Source organism: Hyla sarda, chromosome 6 (genome assembly GCF_029499605.1).
Source record: "Hyla sarda isolate aHylSar1 chromosome 6, aHylSar1.hap1, whole genome shotgun sequence".
NCBI classification, from domain to species: Eukaryota; Metazoa; Chordata; class Amphibia; order Anura; family Hylidae; genus Hyla; species Hyla sarda.
The window spans coordinates 195,302,348-195,325,315 of record NC_079194.1 but is presented as its reverse complement, the minus strand read 5'-3'; the positions used below and the strand labels follow the sequence as shown (position 1 = coordinate 195,325,315).

General features: G+C 45.8%; 1 protein-coding gene across 4 annotated transcripts in view; it reads right to left on the bottom strand.

The window, feature by feature from the left end:
• Nucleotides 1–2,719: 2,719 nt before the first annotated feature.
• The window catches only part of NUDT7 (nudix hydrolase 7), a 42,535-nt gene continuing 22,286 nt past the window's right edge, over nt 2,720–22,968 (bottom strand). Inside the window, exons 4-5 of one of the 4 annotated variants that reach the window (XM_056526113.1) lie at nt 11,124–11,264; nt 2,720–2,853 (exon numbers count right to left, since the gene is read on the bottom strand). In XM_056526113.1, coding sequence (XP_056382088.1) covers nt 2,812–2,853; nt 11,124–11,264 — 183 coding nt within the window. In that variant the 3' untranslated portion in view covers nt 2,720–2,811. Of the gene's footprint in view, nt 2,854–8,282; nt 8,477–10,893; nt 11,265–22,968 lie in introns of those variants that run through there. The other 3 variants (XM_056526111.1, XM_056526110.1, XM_056526112.1) reach the window with 3 other exon arrangements.

The following is a 22,968-nucleotide window of genomic DNA, read 5'->3' as shown; positions in this document are numbered from 1 at the left end:
GCAGGTAAGAGAAAGTGTGTTTTCTTTTATCTTGCAGCCTGGACGGGATAAAAGGAAAAAAGTGCACGCCGGACTACTCCTTTAAAAATGACCTGTCATTGCAGGTGACTTTTCAGGATAAGCTGCTATGTGTATGTACATGAGAAGCAGAATCAGAAACCAGACGACACAGGTAAGGATACATGGACTAACAAGATCAATGTAGCACACCTTCACTTGGAACCTTAGAATCAACAACGCTCAATCACAAGATGTTGGGTGGAGCAAGCCTAAATAAATAATGCAGGTCAGGGATAATAGGGGAACAGATTAAGGGTATGTGCTCCATTCCTAAAATAGACATTTAATGTATGGTGTTTGATGTTTGTGTACCATGTGTTTGTTCTGGATATTTAAATAAAAGACCTGTTTTTATACTGCACCGGTGGAGATGGATTCCGTGTTTTCTATATTATCTGCGGCTGGGAGTCATTGCCAGACTTTTCGTGCTCAGGGGTGTGAAATGGACGTGAGAGCTGTTACCTTTGCTTTGGGATTAAAGAATAGACAGGATCATGTGCATGCCCTCTAATGGTCAAAAATGGAAATGCCAACAATAACACTAAGGTGGTGGCGAAGGAGGGAGGGACAGGACTCCTGCAAAAGGAACCTGTCAGCATTACACACTAGCCAGGATAGAGCAGGGCAAGGGCACAGAGGTAAATTGGAGAATGTTGGTGTTATATCCAGTCTCTTAGTCACCTACTTCATAAAGCCAGTGAGATAGTTGGATCAAATGACATAGGATTGTATTTCTACAGCCAGCTTTAAACTATAACAGACCACAAGGGGCTAGGATTGTGGTATTGGGGTGTGATGCAGGGCGGATGGAATTACTTTAGGGGGCAGATGGCATTAACCCCTTGTATTCGTGACACCAGGGCATGGTTTATTCTCAATACCACCCGAAGGTATACTACTGGATCCTGGGCTAGGCACAGGGGCAAAAATGACTCTGATGCCAAGTTACGGACAACAGTAGCTTTACTGAGGTTAGATAGGTGGAAAAGTCTATACAGTTCAACCAGGCCCCCCCGGAGGTGACCAGTGACTCAGAGACCTTAAGGGCTTACTGGGGCTTGTAGTAGATGGGGTCAATTTTATGCAGGCCACGTTGACTTGACAAATGATGACTGTGACTGACTTGACTGATGACTGACAATAGTGAGACTGTGGCTTACTTGTAGCTGCAGACTGGACTTGAGGCCTCCTTTGACTCTGGACACACACACTTAGGCTCGACTTTACTGCACTGGACCTCAGAGAGCTAAGAGTTCAAAGAGACTGAAGAGACTCCTCTCGGGGCTTATATGAGGGAGACTAGCAGGGAGCCCATAAGCCATCCTTGGGTCACCTGGTCACTGATACCTCCTGGGTAACAATCACATGACAAATCACATATTAAACAGACGTAAAGTGACAATGCTTTCTTCATACATTATGCAGCATAATACATAAAAAAACATATTTACATGGGGGGACATAGGCATGGGTTCAGGGGACACTAGAGAAGGCTGCCTGACAGGGCAGCAAGGGTACGGGGTAACACCTCCCGTACTGGGCCACCACAGGATTTGGGGGATTTTGTGAGGACCCTTATTGTACAGAGGAGGTGGCATCACACCACCACATTCACAGGAAGTCCTAGTGCTCCCATTAGGCTCAGTTTCCACTTGGTTGTTTTTCTGGCAGTTTTTGGAAAACTGCCACTGCAGTTTTTGAGCCAAAGCCAGAAGTGTATTCAAAAGGAATAGGACATATAAAGGAAGGACTTACACTTCTACTCCCTTATGGATCCACTTCTGACTTTGGCTCAAAAACTGCAGTTGCAGATATCCAAAAACTGCCAGAAAATAAAACAAGTGGAAACTTAGCCTTCCACCTTCATTGGTACAGTACATTTTTTACTTTCTTGTTTACTAATATTGTAGCAACTGTGGAAAGCACTTGCATGTCCTGTTAAAATGGAGACAAAACCAACTTGGAATCAATCACTTCCTCCAGGGGTCACATATCAGCCAAACAGGCCACTTCTTTTGGATGGATTCATAGTAGTAGATTTTATTTTGGCTACATTCGTATCTTGTTTTAATTACTTGTGATGTTTTTTCTATGATTTTTAATGAAGTTTTGATAAATCTGAAGTTTGATAAAACATACATCTAGAGGTTGACAGATTGGGCACAGTTCTTCAAGAGTGTTAGATGGTAACTTTTGTTGTTTCTGACATCATTGTGACTGTTCATTTCCCACCTTCTCAGCAGTGTTGTAAAGAGATTTATAATCTGGACTTGATACAAAGTCCAGATTCAAAATTTTTGGCAGGAGACAGAGTTGAATGTATGATCAAGTAAAAGGTCAGATTTAGTTAAAACCAATTTAGAGCCATATAAAGGTAGAAATGAGTTGCACAAACCCATAGAAGTTTCATCTACTCTATCCCGTACTCTGAAAAAAGAGTGAATGACAGAGGATTGCCTGTACTCCAAAATAAAATGTTTCTGCCTAAACCTGGTCATAGATGAGTAACTGGGAAGTTGTATTTAAAAAGGTAGAAGTTTTGAACAGCTGCTATACAACAGCTGCTCTGATAATCTGATGCGAATGTGGAGAATGAAAAAATGGGGTTTGTTGAGAGCGCTCCTGTGTGACGACGGCGGTCAAATGAAGCAGAGGTCTGAGCCAGCACTTACGCAGGACTAACTTTTATTGCAAAAAGAAGTCAAACAGGTAAAACAGGACAACGCGTTTCGGCGCTCACTGGCGCCTTCCTCAGGTCCACAATAGTAGGTATGTGTAGTCCTGGCCAGGGTCCTGCAGGTGGGAATATGGAAAACAAGGTGTGAAAGCAGCAGACTATAACCATCTTCCTCTCTTCCTACCCCCCACCATACCTCAGAGGCCCCATACACCTCTGTGCGCAACGTCTCAAGGTCAGTACGTCACCTTGGGTATTGGTGGCGGGTATCTTTTTCTAAGAAATACTACACAGGGAGCGCCCCGTTGTGTTTTCTCCTCCTTTTCCCTGATAATCTGATATAAATGCAGCAATCGGGGCATTCAAAATGAAATAAATTATCACTGTAAGGATAAGATTTAAATACATTATGATGGAGGGCTCAGTACTTCCACTTCTACATTTCATTTTACATGTATGGTCTGTTTATAATACATGTTATAAAATGATACAACTGTTATTTGCTACATCTCTAAAGAGGTGCAGGTTTACACTGATACTTACACATGCAAATAAATGGCAAGTGCTAAGGTTGGCTTCACAATAGTCTAGCACAAATAACATATTGATTAACGTCTATTAACTCTTTCTGGTGGAAAAGGGAAAAACCTATCAATAATTCTTTACCAGCGCTCTACTCCATTCACTTCAATGAGCCAAATGCTGTCTGGGCATGCTGGGGGTTGTCTTGCAACAGCTGGAGACACACAGTTTGGAAAATGCTGATCACTGCAAATCCAGAATCTCTGATCCTCTGTAACCAGCTGCATACACCTGGGGAAGTTGCAGCAGTGTGAGATGTCCCCCTATATGTGCCAATAGATATGATATGGGGTTACCCTAGTTATCTTTGTGCTGCTCAATTCATGTCTGCAAATAAGCAATTTTAAAGAATCTATAAAAGTAGCTGCTTTTTCTTTAGTCATACTTATTGATTCACTAGTGTTGCTCGCGAATATTCGCAATTCGAATATTATTCGCGAATATCGCATATTCGCGAATTCGCGAATTTCGCGAATATAGCGCTATATATTCGTAATTACGAATATTCGTTTTTTTTTTTTTTTTTTTTTTTTTTCTTCACAGTACACATCACAGTGATCATCCCTCTCTGCTTCCAGCTTGTGTGGTGTAAAGAAGGCTGTAATACTACTGTGTGAGACTGACGTGCGAAAATTCGCATATGCGAAAATTAGCATATGCTAATGTTCGCATATGCGAATTTCCACTTATGCTAATTTTCGCATGCGCGTATTTTCACATGCGCGAAAATAAAACGGGGATATAACGAATATGCGAATATTCGCGAATATATGACGAATATTCGTCCATATATTCGCGAATATTCGCGAATTCGAATATGGCCTATGCCGCTCAACACTATGATTCACACACTGTACAACTGTATAAGTACAGTTTTATGAGACATGGTTATAATTTCTGAGATGTTTCTATAGCCCAATATTCTAAAATGATGTTCCTTCAACTTGCTGGGACTTGTGGACTGATCTGTATATCAGATCTGTTTTCTGGGCGTGACATACAACAAATTATGTAATTATAAATTGCCAGTATATATTTATAATATTTTGTAACTGTATACACATCAAAATTTTCAGTTGTGAACTGAGAGTAATTGCAAGAGAGAAGAGAAAGAGAGGAGAGAGAGAGTTCCTCTGACATGTATCTGGCCTATTAACACAGTTTTGTAAAATTTCATATTTTTTTGAAAACACCTTAAATCTTTCTAGCTGCATACACGCAAACACACATTATACAGTACTAAAAAGCCTGTGAATTCCAAACACATTAGGCTTCTAAAGCGACTATATTTTTTTAATTTTGGTTTTAATAAACTTGCCTTACATACCTTGTTGTAACACAGTTCAAAGCAATGAAACTTAACCCCTTAAGGACGCAGGGTTTTTCCGTTTTTACATTTTCATTTTTTCCTCATCACCTTCTAAAAATCATAATGCTTTCAATTTTGCACCTAAAATTCCATATTATGGCTTATTTTTTGCACCACCAATTATACTTTGCAGTGACATTAGTCATATAACCAAAATTTCCACGGCGAAGTGGAAAAAAATTAATTGTGCGACAAAATTGAAGAAAAAAATGCCATTTTGTAACTTTTGGGGGCTTCTGTTTCTACACAGTGCATTTTTTCATTACATCCTATCTTTATTCTGTAGGTCATAGGGTTAAAATGATGCCCTACTTATATAGGTTTGATTTTGTATTACTACACGCATAACTACATCATCATAACTACACGCAGGAAAATTTATACGTTTAAAACGGTCATCTTCCAACCCCTATAACTTTTTTATTTTTCCATTTACGGGCCGGTATTAGGGCTAATTTTTTTGTGCCGTGATCTCAACTTTTTATCGGTACTATTTTTATATTGATCAGACTTTTTATCGCTTTTTATTCATTTTTGCATGGTATAAAGAGTGACCAAAAATACGCTATTTTGGACTTTGGATTTTTTTGTGCATACGCCATTGACCGTGCGGTTTAATTAACAATATATTTTTATAGTTCGGACATTTCCGCACGCGGCGATACCACATATGTTTATTTTTATCTACATAATTGTTTTTAAATGGGAAAAGGGGGGTGATTCTTACTTTTATTAGGGAAGGGGTTAAATAACATTTATTAACTTTTTGTCACACTTTTTTTGCAGTGTTATAGCCTCCCCTAGTGGCTATTACACTGAACATACTGATCTCATGCACATATCATTGCCATGCATTGACATGGCAAAGATCAGTGTTATCGGTGGACAATTGCTCAAGCCTGGAGCAATCAATCGCCGATCGGACACGACGGAAGCAGGTAAGGGGACCTCCGCTCGTGTTCTAGCTGATCGGGACATTGCAATTTCCCCACGATGGTCCCAATCAGTCCGACTGAGCTGCCGGGAAGCTTTTACTTTCATTTTAGACACGGCGATCAACTTTGAGCGCAGCATCTAAAGGGTTAATATCGCGCGGCACAACGATTGGTGCCATATGCTATTAGCCCAAGTTCCCGGCTGTCATTAGCAGCTGAGACCGACCCCGCGTTATATACCGGGACCTTAAGAGGTTAAAGTTGAAAAAAGTTGGTGAAAAATGACCCAAAAAAGATAAAAATTATTCTTAAAAAAATACTTCTAGTAAAGGAATTGTCCCTCCTACAGGGTCTGTTTCCTCATCTCTCTCTTTGCTTTTCCCCCTACTGCTATGCAGAAGGATAGCACTAGCCACGAGAAGGAGTTGGGTCACGGTCAGCCTTTGGAGCGTGTTGCTGAGGTGGGGGAAGGGGCTGCAGTGGCCGAGCATAGCACTAGTGGGACTGGTGGTAGTCGTGGTGAGGATTCTGGAAGGCATCATGGCGGATGTGGTGTGGGGGAACAAGGAGGCCACGATGACATCAGAATTGCTAACTGAGAGAAGTAGTGGAGATGATGAAGAGGAGGTTAAAGAGGAGGATGTCAGTGAGCCTCCTGGTCTGAGCAGCTCAGGAGCAAGTGATGGCGACACTGGTGCTGGATCTGAAGGCTTGAGAAAAAAACAGGGGCACAGTCGAATGTTGATTTACCTAGCTATTAACCGTATACTGCCATGTGGAAATTCTTTACTATGTTACCAGATGCAGGAAAGCAGGCACGGTGCCATCTCTGCGGAGAGAAAGTGAGTCACAGGCAGGGTCCAAATTTAGGAATTAGGCCTCTATGTCAGCACCTCACGTATCACAAAGCCTGGGTAGAATTATACCTAGTCCACCAATGCCTGCTCTCTGCTAGCTGCAGATAATGCTACCTCCCCACCATCTGCTGTACGCTGGCTATTACTAGTAACACCAATCCACCATCACCCCACTTCCAGCTAGGCCAACACGTACACAACCCATCATCCACAATAAAAGGGATAATTCTTGCGAGGCTTGGGAAAATCCATGCCGCCTTCTCCCAACTGTCAGCAGCCAGGTCTCTTCCATAGGCACCGCATTTTTGGGATTTGCCTAATCTGTGTCGTGTCCTCCTCCTGATCCCGTCAGTTATCCATTGAGGAATCCATGTTCTCCAGACAACAGTATTGTCACGATTAGGCTACAGGTTGTGGATCCTCTGTGTCAGCGAGGGATTGGCGTGGACCGTGCTGGTGGACCGGTTCTAAGAGGCTACTGGTGTTCACCAGAGCCCGCCGCAAAGCGGGATGGTCTTACTGCGGCAGTAGCAACCAGGTCGTATCCACTAGCAACGGCTCAACCTCGCTGACTGCTGAGAAGGCGTGGGACAGAAGGACTAGGCAGAGGCAAGGTCAGACGTAGCAGAAGGTCGGGGCAGGCGGCAAGGTTCGTAGTCAAGATGGATAGCAGGAGTTCAGGTAACACAGGCTTTGGACAACACTAAACGCTTTCACTGGCACAAGGCAACAAGATCCGGCAAGGGAGTGCAGGGGAAGTGATGTGATATAGCCAGGGAGCAGGTGGAAGCCAATTAAGCTAATTGGGCCAGGCACCAATCATTGGTGCACTGGCCCTTTAAGTCTCAGAGAGCTGGCGCGCGCGCGCCCTAGAGAGCGGAGCCGCGCGCGCCAGCACATGACAGCAGGGGACCGGGACGGGTAAGTGACTTGGGATGCGATTCGCGAGCGGGCGCGTCCCGCTGTGCGAATCGCATCCCCGACGGCCATGTCAGTGCAGCACTCCCGGTCAGCGGGACTGACCGGGGCGCTGCAGGGAGAGAGACGCCGTGAGCGCTCCGGGGAGGAGCGGGGACCCGGAGCGCTCGGCGTAACAAGTATTCTCCCAGTCATCCTGTTGTAGTGTGCCTCAATTCCTACTTGGCCAAGTTGTTGATGTCACAGGCCCTCCCATACCACCTTGCGGACACCACAGCCTTCAGGCAACTAATGAAGTGTGCCCAGCCAAGGTGGCATGTACCTAGTCACCATTATTTTGCTAAGACAGCCATACCATGCATGCCACGGTTGATTCGTGGAGGGCTCCATTTCTATTGCCTCAGTGGGATTTCCCAGCCTGGCTGGGGAAAAATTACATTTGGCCAGCCAAAGCTTGTGGCCAGCCAAAGCTTCTGGCCAAAATGAGTACCTAGTCGCTATTATTTTGCTGAGACAGATGTACCCTGCATGCCACTGTTGATATGTTGTACTTACAGCCAGGGGCAATACATGTCATAAAAACTGTTTTGCTCCATTCATTGCTGCTACTTCCAGCCAGACCTGAGCCATCTGACTGGGGCGAAGTTCAATAAATTTATAGCGGTTGCTGGGCAAAATGAAATTGACTTTTTTGGCAAACCTGCTACTTCCAGCCAGGCCTGGGCCGCCTGGCTGGGGCAAAATTTAAATTGATTTTGAAGGTTTCTCAACCTGCTGCTGTATGCAGGATACTACAACCTTCAGTAAGCCACTTTGTCATGTTCTGCTGTTAGTTTCAGCCAGGCCTACGCATAGACAACCCATGTAAGCATCATCAGTCCAGGAACCATAAATTAACATTTTTATTTTTATTTCAAAATTAAATTCCTTTTGGAGCAGATGCTGATGGCGATGATGAAAGAAGCAGTGATGGAGGGTACTTCACATCTTGATGGCAGCAGTACAGATGTTCTCCTTGTGGAGGAGGAGTTGGATGAGGAGGTAGTGGCACCTGAGGAGGACGATGTGGAGATGGACTCTAAGGAAAAGAGAGGGGACAAGGACTTTATTCAAGGCGAAACTGATGAGGACAAGGAGGAGCATGACTAACTTTGGCTGTATGGGACAAAGGTGGAACAAGCTAGGCCCTCAGAAAAGCTGGCAAGGAGGGCTAAGTATATGCTTTCCTGCTTGCACAATACTATGCTATAAAAATCTGTCTTGCATCTCATGCTGTACGCTATTAACATCAGTCGGCCACCACCTGCTGTACATGGTATACTACTAGCAACACCAATCCACCATCACCCTACTTCCACCGGGCCTACACATACACAACCCATATCCCCAGAAAAAGAATATTTTTTACAGCTTTTCATGCAAGAGCTATTTCTTCTTCAGTCTTCACTATTTTAGAAAACCAATTCTGTTACTACTGCCAAAAAAGGGATAATTTTTGGCATGCTGGGATAAAGCCACGGCATCTTCCCATGCCTCCGTGTGCATATCAACTCTGGCAGGCATCTAACAACAACCAGGGATACTTTATGCCGCTTTATTTTGGTGTGAATAAGCCTAAAAAATGGACAAGCAGGAAGAGTTACCATAGGATATTGCATGTTGCCATAACTGAGCCTTAAAAACACTTTAAATCTACTTGAATATACTCCTAACAGTGTTGGACAGGAGTATAGAGCAGTTAGGCAGTGTTTTAAACATGTTTAGGGGCTTTTTTCAGTCGAGTCGAGACGAACTCGCGATTTTCGAAAAGTTCGATGAACCAAACTTTTCAAAAGTTCTCTCAACTTTATTGGTCACTGTTTTTTTTTTTTTTTTTTAAACCTGTTCAGAGGAAAAGCTGACCAGTTGCCCATAGCAGTCAATCAGACAGCTTCTTTCATTTTTTAATAGGCCTCTGAAAAATTAAAAAAAGCGATCTGATTGGTTGCTATGGGTAACTGGTCAACTTTTTTTTCTCATCACAGTTTTGGACGAATCTTCCCCTATGGGTGGTCAAAATATTATAGAGGTTGGATCACACATCCTACATGTCAATTTACACTAGATCACTTCTACTTGCTTTCAATACAAAATCCATGCACCGTGCCTGTCAGTTAGCTTGCTGCCATTTCTTGGCACTTCCATCCATATGTAAAGAGACCATGGAACTTCGGAGGAACCGGGAGTTTTCGTGGTGCTGAACGGGACAAAGACAATCCCGGTGCGCATGTCAAGATAGAGAAACATAGATGTAAAATAAGACATGGCTTTATGCTCCACAGCCTATCGAGGCACTTCACCAATACAAACCAGGGATAGATTGATTCCCTGCGGCTTAAAATTATAGAAAATATCCCAGATGATAAACTGAATAGATACCAACAATTAATAAACAGAGAATCCTTTTGGATCCATAAATTAGCATCATTAGTACCTTCTGGGCTGAATAAAGTGGTTGAAGGTACTAGATAGTCTGTGGAGCATATTGATAATTTAAATTTTTTTATTTTATTTATTTATTTTTCCATATATATATATATATATATATATATATATATATATATATATATATATATATATACTTTTTCATTATATGATTATTTATTTATTATTATCATTTTTTTAATGATCATTTAATATATCTTTTGTAATTTTTGAATTTATCTATACTGCACATATATTCATACATTTTTTGACTACATGTTCTTCCATTTTTTATCATATATAATCCCCTTTTTTATATTGGAGCCTGTATACCGCAGATCGCATTGGACAGGGTTGCTACTTTATACTTTTTTCCTCTGAGTTTTCCAGTACAACCTTCCAGGGCAAATCCATATAAATCTACAGATTTTTATATTGGTTATTTTGAATAACGTAAGTTTACATTACATATTGTAATTTTTTACTGCAATTTAGTTGTGTTATGAAGTGTACCTGTTAATAACCTCTCTTTTGAATTTATATATGTTTTTGTATGGGTTCTATGTGAAAAACATTCTTGTTTGGTATTTGAAAGGCTAAATATGGGGTATATATCCCTAAGCTTACCTGCACTTGTCATGCCTGAGGAAGCTGCGCCTGCGCAGTGAAACGCATTGCATTCTGGTCATTAAAGGAATTTTATCTTGACGTACGCACCCAGATTGTCTTTGTCCCAATCAGCGCTACGAAAACTCCCGGTTCCCCCGAAGTTCCATGGTCTCTTAAAGTAAATGCGGGAAGGCTGCAGACGGGTCTCAGAATACATTGTTATTCACTATGTGCTGTCCATTGTTGTGCATGTCTGTACACATCCGGAGCGAGGCCAAACTATCATTCTGACAGCAGGTACCTGTAGTTTCGGTAGTTTATGGATCCCAGATTGCTCAGACGCTCTGCAAATTATTATAAATCAGGTGATATCTACTTGAAATTTGCATTTCAAATTTTCTGCCAGTGAAATATCAGACTTACCCCTACAATTTGCTCTGACTGGTTAATGCTTGCAGGATATTTTTAAACAAATTCAAGTTGCTTTTCAGATCAAACCCAGGATTGAAAGAAGGTGTCTTCTCTAAGAGGATGACGGATAGCATTAAGGCGCAATGAGCAGTTAGTCCCCATATAGTAAATCTTTTTTTGGTGTCTGCATCCATGTAGAGAAATTGATGGACAATATGTGGTCCATGAGATGGTATATTTACTTGTAGAGGTGTATAGTGCTCTGTGCTGATAAAAAACTCCAAGGGAACAAGAAATACATCTGCAACTTCACTGGGGTTGGGTGTTGGCTGGAATGAGTCTTCAACAATGCCTACAACTGGGGTAACCAAGTAAACAGGAGACTGGAAGACAAAAAAACACTACAATGTGATAGGGAAAAACTACAAAAACAAGACAGAGTATATATACATAAACAGAGTGGAAATAGAAAAGTACTCACTATACCACCACTGGATCCATTAGACCTAGGCGCACATGGGGCTGCAGTTAAAAAGTGGAGGAGGGAGGGCTTAGCTCATCTGTACTGGAGATCGCTACGTGGTACATGAGGTGTGTATTTGTTACACTTTTTTATCCTGGCACAAAAGGGGGGGGCAGATACCTACATACTGGTGGTGGGGTGAGGGGATACCAAGTCACCTACCTGCCTAGCTACCTACCTACCTAGCTAGCAACCTAGCTATCTGTTTATCTTGCTACATACCTCCCTTGCTTTATACCAACATGGCCATCTACTAACCTGAGTAGCTACTAACCTGGTTGTCTACCTAGCTGGCTAGCTAACTACCTAAATGCCTGGATACTGACTTCCTAGCTAGCAACCTACCTGGCTTCCTACCTACCTAGCTAGCAATCTAGCTACCTGGCTATCTATCTACTTGGCTACTTACCTAGCTACCAACCTACATAGCAAATGACTTACCTACCTGGCTACCAAACCACATAACTAGCTAACAACTTACCTAGCTACTTACCAACCTACCTGGCTACTTACCTAGCTAACTAACAACCTACCTAGCTAGCTGACTGGCTACCTACTGTATGTAGCCACCTACCTATCTGACTAGCTACTATTTATCTACCAGACTACTTACAGGGACAAATCCACAAATCCAAATGCAGTCACAGCTAAGACAAAAGGTTGTGCAAAAAAAGCTTAGGAATTCTTGAGAAAGACCCTTCAATGCCAAAATGTCGCATTTGTGATGTCTGGTAGAAGAAAACTACAGCTTTTTTTCCCTCAGCTTGGGTCTCCTGACTTTGCTGTGACTGCATATCCCTTAAAGGGGTATTCCAGGAATAAAAAAAAGCACCCTCCTTGTCTCCACTTTGGGTGTGGTATTACAACTTGGCTCCATTCACTTCAATGGAACTAAGCTGCAGAACCACACCCAAACTGGAGACAAACAGGGAGAGGTATTTGAAAGAAAAAAGGCCTGTTTTTTTAATTCCTGGAATACCCCTTTAATAAGGGAACTATCTAACTACTGTGGGACATACCTAACTAATGGGGGAACTACTTACTTTCTGTGGGGATATATAATAAATGTTATAGTTACTTATATGGTATACAGTGTGCAGAGCTGGTATCTACCTCTATATGATGAATGTGCATAATCATTTATATGGTATGCTGAGCCTGTGTACAGCAGTTATTTACCGTATATACTCGAGTATAAGCCGACCCGAGTATAAGCCGAGACCCCTAATTTCAACCCAAAATCCCAGGAAAAGTTATTGACTCGAGTATAAGCCTAGGGTGGGAAATACATCATCCCCCCCCTGTCATCATCCAGACCCGTCATTAATAGTGTTGCTCGCGAATATTCGCAATGCGAATATTATTCGCGAATATCGCATATTCGCGAATTCGCGAATTTCGCGAATATAGCGCTATACATTCGTAATTACGAATATTCGTTTTTTTTTTTTTTTTTTTTTCTTCACAGTACTCATCACAGTGATCATCCCTCTCTGCTTCCAGCTTGTGTGGTGTAAAGAAGGCTGTAATACCACTGTATGAGACTGGCGTGCGAAAATTCGCATATGCGGAAATTAGCATATGTTAATATTCGCATATGCGAATTTTCACATATGTTAATTTTCGCATACGTGTATTTTCGCATATGCGAAAATATAACGAATATGCGAATATTCGCGAATATATGACGAATATTCGTCCATATATTCGCGAATATTCGCGAATTCGAATATGGCCTATGCCGCTCAACACTAGTCATTAACATCCTCATCATCATCACCGCCTGTCATCATCCAGACCCTCATCATCATCACCTGTCATCATCCCCTTGTCATCATCCCACACATCCCCCCTTCATCATCCCCTTGTCATCATCCCCACCCCCCTTCATCATCCCCTTGTCATCATCCCCACCCCCCTTCATCATCCCTTTGTAATCATCCCACACCCCCCCTTCATCATCCCCTTGTCATCATCCCCACTCCCCTTCATCATCCCACACCCCCCTTTCATCATCCTCTTGTCATCATCCCACACCCCCCCTTCATCATCCTCTTCTCATCATCCGCCCTCAGTGGTCTTCAACCTGCGGACCTCCAGAGGTTTCAAAACTACAACTCCCAGCAAGCCCGGGCAGCCACCGGCTGTCCGGGCTTGCTGAGAGTTGTAGTTTTGAAACCTCCGGAGGTCCGCAGGTTGAAGACCACTGCGGCCTTCGACATCATCCAGCCCCCTTTCACCCCCCTTTAGTTCTGTACAGTACTCACCTCCGCTCGGCGCTGGTCCGGTGCTGCAGGGCTGTCCGGTGAGTAGGTCGTCCGGTGGGATAGTGGTTCCGGGCTGCTATCTTCACTGGGGGTGCCTCTTCTCCGCGCTTCCGGCCCGGAATAGAGGCGTTGCCTTGACAATGACGCAGAAGTACGTTGGCAATGAACGTACCTCTGCGTCGTTGTCAAGGCAACGTGACTATTCTGGGGCCGGGCCCGAAGCGCTTAGAAGAGGCCTCCCCGGTGAAGATAGCAGCCCGGAACCACTATCCCACCGGACGACCTCCTCACCGGACAGTCCTGCAGCACCGGACCAGCACCGAGTGGAGGTGAGTACTGTACAGAACTAAAGGGGGGTGAGAGGGGGCTGGATGATGTCGAAGGCCGCAGTGGTCTTCAACCTGCGGACCTCCGGAGGTTTCAAAACTACAACTCCCAGCAAGCCCGTACAGCCGATGGCTGCCCGGGCTTGCTGGGAGTTGTAGTTTTGAAACCTCTGGAGGTCCGCAGGTTGAAGACCACTGCGGGTGGAGAGTTCACTCGAGTATAAGCCGAGGGGGGTGTTTTCAGCATGAAAAATCATGCTGAAAAACTCGGCTTATACTCGAGTGTATACGGTACCTCTATATAATCATTTTTATATGTAGGGGATGAGAGCTGTTAAAGTGAAGTAGTGCGTTACGTGATGTCTCTTTTCTGTGGGATGTAGTGATGAGAGTGTCATCCTTTACCAGGACCTACACATCTAGAAATTCCAATTTGTCACCACCACCACCTAGCTGCCCACGAACCTATTATTACGCAAAAAAGAAATAAAACATTAGTGTCACGATCACACCCTATCGGTCCAGCCAAGACATTAGAGAGAGTGTGATGGTGCAAGGGTTAAAGCCGCCAGACTTCTGGGTATCCACTACTAGTCCCAGCAAGTCACCAAATTAACCCTTAGATAAACGTGTTTTCACCAGAGCTTCCTTCAGAAAGGTGAGCTCCTATATTTAGAGATCAAAGACCAGAGCTGATTAGTTAAACATTTAATCTGATAAAAGGTATCACAGTGCTGTATATATAAAAATACAGGAACAAATGACATACAGGTACAAAAATATATAAAGGAGTTTGGCAAGACAAGTTCAGAAAACAAAAGATGAAGTTCTTACAGCATGATGATATAGCCCTCCTTGGGAGTGAGAGTCCAGCTCTTGTCAGCTTTTTGCACAGCCTTGAACAACAGTTGAGTCCAGCATTTTAAGTCTTATCTGCTTCTTTGGAGGGAAACTCCATTACCCCCCTCCCCTCTGATCCCACCAGGTGGGGCATCTCTCTTCCTGACCCCTTATCTCTTTGATTATATGATGAGACCAGAGTGCATGACTTCAAAGGAGATACAAACAAACAGCCAGACCCCCAATAAAATGCAATACACAAAAAACAAAGGATACACCATCTGAATGACCCCTCACCCATGTCTTAATTTATACACAGATACAATTATAAAACACAAGTATGTTTCCATAATCAGGCCTTGGGCCTGACACCTCCCCCTTAAGATGGAGACAGAGAGATCTGGCCTCTCCAGGCTGATAGATCTGTCTCCCTTAACCATCCATTTCTTTTCTTGACACCACAGGTCCTGCATATCCAGGCAAAGATGGCACTGAAGGGGCCTATTTCCTCATTTAGCTTCCTTTTCTTTGCAGCTAAGAGCTGTGGATTGATCTCTACACCCTGAAGGGATCCCTGGCTCTTAGATTTCTCCACTAGGTCCAGTAGGGGATCACTACCCAGCCCTTCCACTGGTGCACTGCATACACTGAGTATCACCTTCTCAGGGTCATAGTATGCCATATTAATGTGGTACTGTCTCGGCCTCTGACCTTTCTCATGAAGGGCAACTACATCTGTGGTGGGTTCTAGGCACTGCAAAATGGGGAAGGGACCCTCCCAGGCAGCCTGCAACTTATTCTGCCTGATGGGGATTGGAACCATTGCCTTCTGTCCCACTTCATAGACCCGGTCCCTTGCATTGTGATCATTCCAGTACTTCTGCTTGGACTGTGCTGCTATGAGGTTGTCCTGTACCAGCCCAGTCAATGTCTGCATCCTGTCCCTGAATCTCAGAACATACTCCACCACAGAAGTCTCTGGGGCAGGTAGCCCCCCTTCCCATTCTTCCCTAACTAAATCTCGGGGTCCCCGCACTTTGTGACCATATAATAACTCAAAGGGCGAGAAACCTGTAGGCTCTTGGGGTACCTCCCTGTAAGCAAATAACAGATGGGGTAAATACTTTTCCCAGTCTCTGCCCTCCGATTCTACAAATGTTTTTAGCATTTGTTTCAAGGTGCCATTGTTACCGGACACTCTGTTCAACCAATGTAGAGGGTTGTGATCAGTTATGACAGTAAAATCCCTGCCATACAGGTATGGCTGTAATTTTTGCAAAGCCCAGACCACAGCTAGACATTCCTTCTCTATGACCACTTACGCCACTCCCAAATGTCCTGCCAGGGGGGTCTCATGGGCCCACCTGAGCAGCTCTTTCCTGTACTGCCTAGGAACCACAATGGCCTTTCTCCCTCCTGGGCCCCTAGCGTGCCTTTGGAAAGGGACTCCCAGTACAAGATATCATTTTCCCAATATACCTGATGCCCCTCTGTGTCAACATCTGTATGCTCAGCACGTTGTCTCAGCCCTTCAAGGGAAGGGGCACTGCGCAGAGCTTCCCGGAAATGCTCATTTCCCTCCCCCCATCTTGGGGCATCAGGGAGCACATTTCCCCCAGGTGAACTAGCATCTCCACCTTCCTCTCCTTCAGTTTCAGACATAACAATGTTACAGGCATCATACACAGGGCTATCACTCCTTCCCTCCTCCTCCTTAGGCTCACAGGATTGGGACATATCACTCACTGCTGGTACCTCATCCTTAAATGTCACCAGGGGCACACCAACCCCTCCCCCTAGCCCATCTCCACTAGGTTTTGGCATTGGCAATGCATTGTCACCACATTTTACAATACACCCCATTTCACTTTTGGAAAACATTACTAATTCAGTCACAGGTAAACAATTATCAATCCCCTGCACTCCCTCCCAGTTACCACATTTCACAATACACCCCATTTCACTTTTGGAAAACATTACTGGTTCAGTCAGGGGTAAACAATTATCAATCCCCTGCACTCCCTCCCAGTTACTACATTTCGCAGTGTCTCCCAAAGTCTCGCACAGTACCTCAGAATGAACAAGGCCCTCTCCTAGTCCATCTGGTGTGCAGGTAGTGTCCTCTGGAGCATAATGACAGAGCATTCGCCCAAATTATTCCCCAGCAGAACATTAACAGGGATGTCCTCAGAGACCCCCACCTCCCGCAAACCTTTGTCTGTACCCCAATCCAGGTACACACGGGCCATGGGCACAGCAGGCCGCACACCTCCAATTTCTTTTAAGGCCATGGTTCTTCCAGGGATGATGTCCTCTGTATCACCACTTCAGGCCGCACCAAGGTAAATGAGGCTCCAGAATCTCGTAACTCCACTGTCACCCGGTCACCCACAGTTACACTCTGTAGGTTATCCCCTTATTTTCTCCACCGCTCCAGACACCAGAAGAACGGCTGTGTGTCCTCCAGCTACTGGGGGAGAATTCTTTTTGTTGGGGCAAGTGGTACTCAGGTGCCCAATATTGTTGCATCTGTAACATCGGCGGGTGTCCCCCTGACCCAATGTGGCTCCTGTTGCTTTTGGTGCTGATGGCAAGAATTTTCCGGCTGGCTTGGTGCTGCTGGTGGTGCTCTGTGGGCGTGTGGCTCCCCTCCAGGTACTTGCTCCAGCTTGTGCAGATCTCCGCTTTGCTATTGGTGCCCGGTTGTTGGCAAAGTCATCTCCAAGGTCTGCTGCTTCCGTTGCGGTCTTGGGCTTGCGGTCCAATATCCACTCTCTGGCTTCAAAGCTCAGTGTTTGGAGAAACTGATCCAGGACCATCAAGTCCGCCAGGGCCTCATAGGTAGTGACTTGTAGGCCCCCAGTCCATTGCCTGAATGCAGTCCTTAGCTGACCTGCATGTTGAGTGCAGCTTTCTGTGGCACTTTGTTGCAAAGTCTGAAACTTTTTCCGATAAGCCTCTGGAGTCAGATTAAAACTTTTTAGCAGGGCAGATTTGCCTCATAGTCCTGGTCACTCTCAGAGGGAAGCGAAGCAAACACATCCAGAGCTTTCCCTCGCAGCCGTGGGGTTAGATATCGTCCCCACTGTTCCTTAGGTAGATGGAACTGCCGGCAAACCTTTTCAAATCCCCTCAGGAACACATGCAGATCACCATCTTTTTCCAACATGGGGAAATGTTCCAAGCGAGGTTTGTGGTCTCCTTGATCCTGCACATCACTGCGTGCAGATAAAGCATCCCCTCTCAGCCTCAGAACCTCCAGTTCATGCCTCTGCTGGGCCTCTCTCTCTGCCGCCTCTCTCTCTGCTGCTCGTGCCTGGGCCTCTCTCTCTACCACCTCTCTCTCTGCGGCTCGTGCCTCTCTCTCTGCAGTTTGGTACTGGAGAAACAGTTGGAGTTTCATATTGGCATCCACATTCCCAAGGTATTGTAAGGCAGTCCGCATATAAGAGTCCAACGCCTCATGTGGAGTACTGTCCTGATGGGGAGTAATGTGGTATTCCCCAGGAGATATCAGTCCTTGCATGGCAGTTCCAGCTGTAGGACTTTGTCTCATGTCACTCAGCTCTTCTGCACGGGCATCATACTCCACAAGATCAGCAATAAGTTGTTCCTTGTTCTTTCCTGCAGTAGGGATGTCCTTTTCTTGGCACATTAGCTCCAGTGCAGGCTTGGACTTCTTGCAATATGCCTCCATATTTCCGAGATGAGACAGAGGAGGTAAAACAGGAGATGGGGATGTCAGAACTGTCTTGCACTCTTTTTGTATGTCTTTTAAACCAGCACTGAGCTCTGTCTTTGGAATTTACACACAAGAATATGTATGCAATTTCTTTTTAGTGCTAAGATTTCCTTACAGGTAAAATCCAGCAAGCACTAAAAATCTCTAAATATATCCCACCGCTGCCACCAGTTGTCACGATCACACCCTATCGGTCCAGCCAAGACATTAGAGAGAGTGTGATGGAGCAAGGGTTAAAGCCGCCAGACCTCTGGGTATCCACTACTAGTCCCAGCAAGTCACCAAATTAGCCCTTAGATAAACGTGTTTTCACCAGAGCTTCCTTCAGAAAGGTGAGCTCCTATATTTAGAGATCAAAGACCAGAGCTGATTAGTTAAACATTTAATCTGATAAAATGTATCACAGTGCTGTATATATAAAAATACAGAAACAAATGACATACAGGTACAAAAATATATAAAAGAGTTTGGCAAGACAAGTTCAGAAAACAAAAGATGAAGTTCTTACAGCATGATGATATAGCCCTCCTTGGGAGTGAGAGTCCAGCTCTTGTCAGCTTTTTGCACAGCCTTGAACAACAGTTGAGTACAGCATTTTAAGTCTTATGGGTAATTTTAAATGTCACCAATGTAATATTTGTGTCACGGATCGGCAGGCTGGTGGTGGATCCTCTGTGTCAGAGAGGGTTTGGCGAGGACCGTGTCGGTGGACCGGTTCTAAGTAGCTACTGGTTTTCACCAGAGCCCGCCGCAAAGCGGGATGGTCTTGCAGCGGCCGTAGCAACCAGGTCGTATCCACCGGCAACGGCTCAACCTCTCTGACTGCTGAGATAGGCATGGTACAAGGGATAAGGCAAGAGCAAGGTCGGACGTAGCAGAAGGTCAGGGCAGGCAGCAAGGATCGTAGTCAGGGGCAACGGCAGGAGGTCAGGAACACAGGCTAGGAACACACAAGGAACGCTTTCACTAGGCACAAGGGCAACAAGATCCGGCAGGGAGTGCAGGGGAAGTGAGGTATAAGTAGGAAGTGCACAGGTGGAAACTAATCAAGGTAATTGGGAAGATTGGGCCAGGCACCATCATTGGTGCACTGGCCCTTTAAATCTAGAGAGCTGGCGCGCGCGCGCCCTAGAGAGCGGAGCCGCGCGCCAGAGCATGACAGCCGGGGACCGGGACAGGTAAGTGACTTGGGACGCGATTCGCAAGCGGGCGCGTCCCGCTGTGCGAATCGCATCCCCGACGGCCATGACAGTGCAGCGCTCCCGGTCAGCGGGACCGACCGGGGCGCTGCAGGGAGAGAGACGCCGTGAGCGCTCCGGGGAGGAGCGGGGACCCGGAGCGCTCGGCGTAACAGTACCCCCCCCCTTGGGTCTCCCCCTCTTCTTGGAGCCTGAGAACCTGAGGATAAGACTTTTGTCCAGGATGATGTCCTCAGGTTCCCAAGATCTCTCCTCTGAGCACTCAACTCCAAAGGGTCCAAGATAACGTGGTCCGAGATTAAAACTGGGGACACGGAAGCGGATATACTTGGTGGAGAGCCACACAAAAACAGGGGGGGTTCTTCGTTTTCCTTCGGCAAGCTTCTTCACCCGGGATGAGGCTAGTATGAGGGATTTAAGAGTCTTTTCCCAGATGGTGGCGAAGCCCCGGAAAACCTCATCAACAGCGGGCACACAAGAAGGCGTGGGGGTGGGGAGGGAGGGAAGAGGGTCAAGCCCGGCACAGGGCAGAGTGTCAACAGGACGGGAGCCGTGAGGAGGAGACACAGCATAGTCCAGACAGGCCTTGGGGAGGCCAGGTAAAGGGGGAGACACAGAGGCTTGACTGACGGGACTGGGAGCAGACGTGAGGCACTTCCTGTGGCAAGAAGCACCCCAGCTCCCGATCTCCCCGGTGGTCCAGACAAGGGCAGAAGATGGGGGTTGGAGCCATGGCAGACCGAGGAGGACTTCAGAGGAGCATTTGGGCAAAACAAAAAGTTCCATGCTGAAGAGCAGGGGTTCTGTGCGGTAACGCACAGTGCAGTGTAGAAGTAAATCTTCTTTCTTCCTGCGGTGAGTCCTCTCTTCAGGGGTCAGGCGGGACCGATCCAGTTGCATAGCCTCCTCGGCGGGAGGCACAGGGGTGGATTGCAAAGGATACTGTAAGAGAGGTGCTCCGGGCGGTGTGGCACATGGCAGGGCCTTCCCAGGCAGGAGACCACGGCAGAGTCTAGAGTCCTCATCAAATTTGTCCGGCAGGGACAAGCAGGGGTTAGGAGCGGCCGGTTGCTGCGGAGGAGTTGCAGGAGCCGGCGGAGGAGATGGTTGTTGCAGCTGCTGTGTCTGTGACTGAAGTTGCTGTATCTGCGGCAGCAGCTGCTGTATCTGTGACTGAAGTTGCAGTGTCACGGTGGTCAAGTATGCCAGCTGGTGATTTCGTTGGGTGATCTTTAGGGCTTGCTGGACGATCACCGTGGAAATGTCGGCAAGACTTGACAGCGGCACCTCAGCGGAATCCATGGCCGGATCTACTGTCACGGATCGGCAGGCTGGAGGTGGATCCTCTGTGTCAGAGAGGGTTTGGCGAGGACCGTGTCGGTGGACCGGTTCTAAGTAGCTACTGGTTTTCACCAGAGCCCGCCGCAAAGCGGGATGGTCTTGCAGCGGCGGTAGCAACCAGGTCGTATCCACCGGCAACGGCTCAACCTCTCTGACTGCTGAGATAGGCATGGTACAAGGGATAAGGCAAGAGCAAGGTCGGACGTAGCAGAAGGTCAGGGCAGGCAGCAAGGATCGTAGTCAGGGGCAACGGCAGGAGGTCAGGAACACAGGCTAGGAACACACAAGGAACGCTTTCACTAGGCACAAGGGCAACAAGATCCGGCAGGGAGTGCAGGGGAAGTGAGGTATAAGTAGGAAGTGCACAGGTGGAAACTAATCAAGGTAATTGGGAAGATTGGGCCAGGCACCATCATTGGTGCACTGGCCCTTTAAATCTAGAGAGCTGGCGCGCGCGCGCCCTAGAGAGCGGAGCCGCGCGCGCCAGAGCATGACAGCCGGGGACCGGGACAGGTAAGTGACTTGGGACGCGATTCGCAAGCGGGCGCGTCCCGCTGTGCGAATCGCATCCCCGACGGCCATGGCAGTGCAGCGCTCCCGGTCAGCGGGACCGACCGGGGCGCTGCAGGGAGAGAGACGCCGTGAGCGCTCCGGGGAGGAGCGGGGACCCGGAGCGCTCGGCGTAACAATTTGCAGTCATAACCTGAGTAAAAATTCTTTCAGATTGGGGGAGAGCATGGTTGTAGTAAATCAACTTAGTATACCACATGAGTAGTTTGGCATGTTATGTCTGGTATGTCCCTACTATATAGGGAAAACGAAAAGAAAATTTCTGCTACGAATAAAAGAGCATTTACGTTCCATCACGCGCAGGGATAGGGGATAGGGGCCTCCCGGTTTATAAAACATATTCAGTAGAGTCACAGTAGTAACTTGTCTGCCATAAAATTTGCTGGAATTGAGAAAGTGGAAATACCTCCTAACAGGGGAGATCGTGACCTGATATTAATGGAGAGAGAAGCCCGATGGATCATTAGAACGAATGCACTCTGCCCTCTTGGTCTAAATGATAAGAATGAAATGGTCGCCTTTCTCCATTAAGTAAGAAGCCGGATTGTATTGTACATTGTTTTAAATGTGTGATTCTTTAGTGCACTATTTTTCTATTTTTACTTACCTCACGGAAGGTGATGTCATTTCAGTAACGCCCAGTTGCAACCACATAAAGTCTCCACCTTGACATAATGATGTGAGCGTGGGCCAGAGGAAGCACCGCAGTGCGTGAAACCGGTTGCCAACCCCTTGTCACGCCCCTGCCTCACCTGTTCCATCCACGCTCCCTGTGTGTCTGTCTGGTATGTTTTACCGGCTCAAGTCTGGAATAAAAGTTCTATCCTGTTGCTGAACCTTTGACTGCGGTGAGTGCTTTATCTACACTCTCTACTTGCTAAAGTTTCACATATATATAGTATACAGATACTGTGTACTGCTGGTCTCTACCTCTATACGATCGCTGTATGGGGGAATACCGGTATGTGTACAGTGAATTTATTCTGAAACTGTATGGTACAGTCAGTCACTGTGAGGTGTATACTGTGTTCCGGGGTGCAACAGTATTATCTGTTCCTATTGTTATTTATATTCTGGTATTATTGGTATTTTTGACCTGTGTATAGTAGTTTTTTTTACTCAGTATGGTGGTATCATCCAGTCTTTGCGTCGTAATTTCATTTGTTCCATGTATACTGGTATTATTGGTCTCAATATGCAGGATTTGGTCAGTAATAGTATAAAGTTAATATGTATGTCTATTTAATACCTCCTTTTTGTCACGATTCGGCTTCCAGGT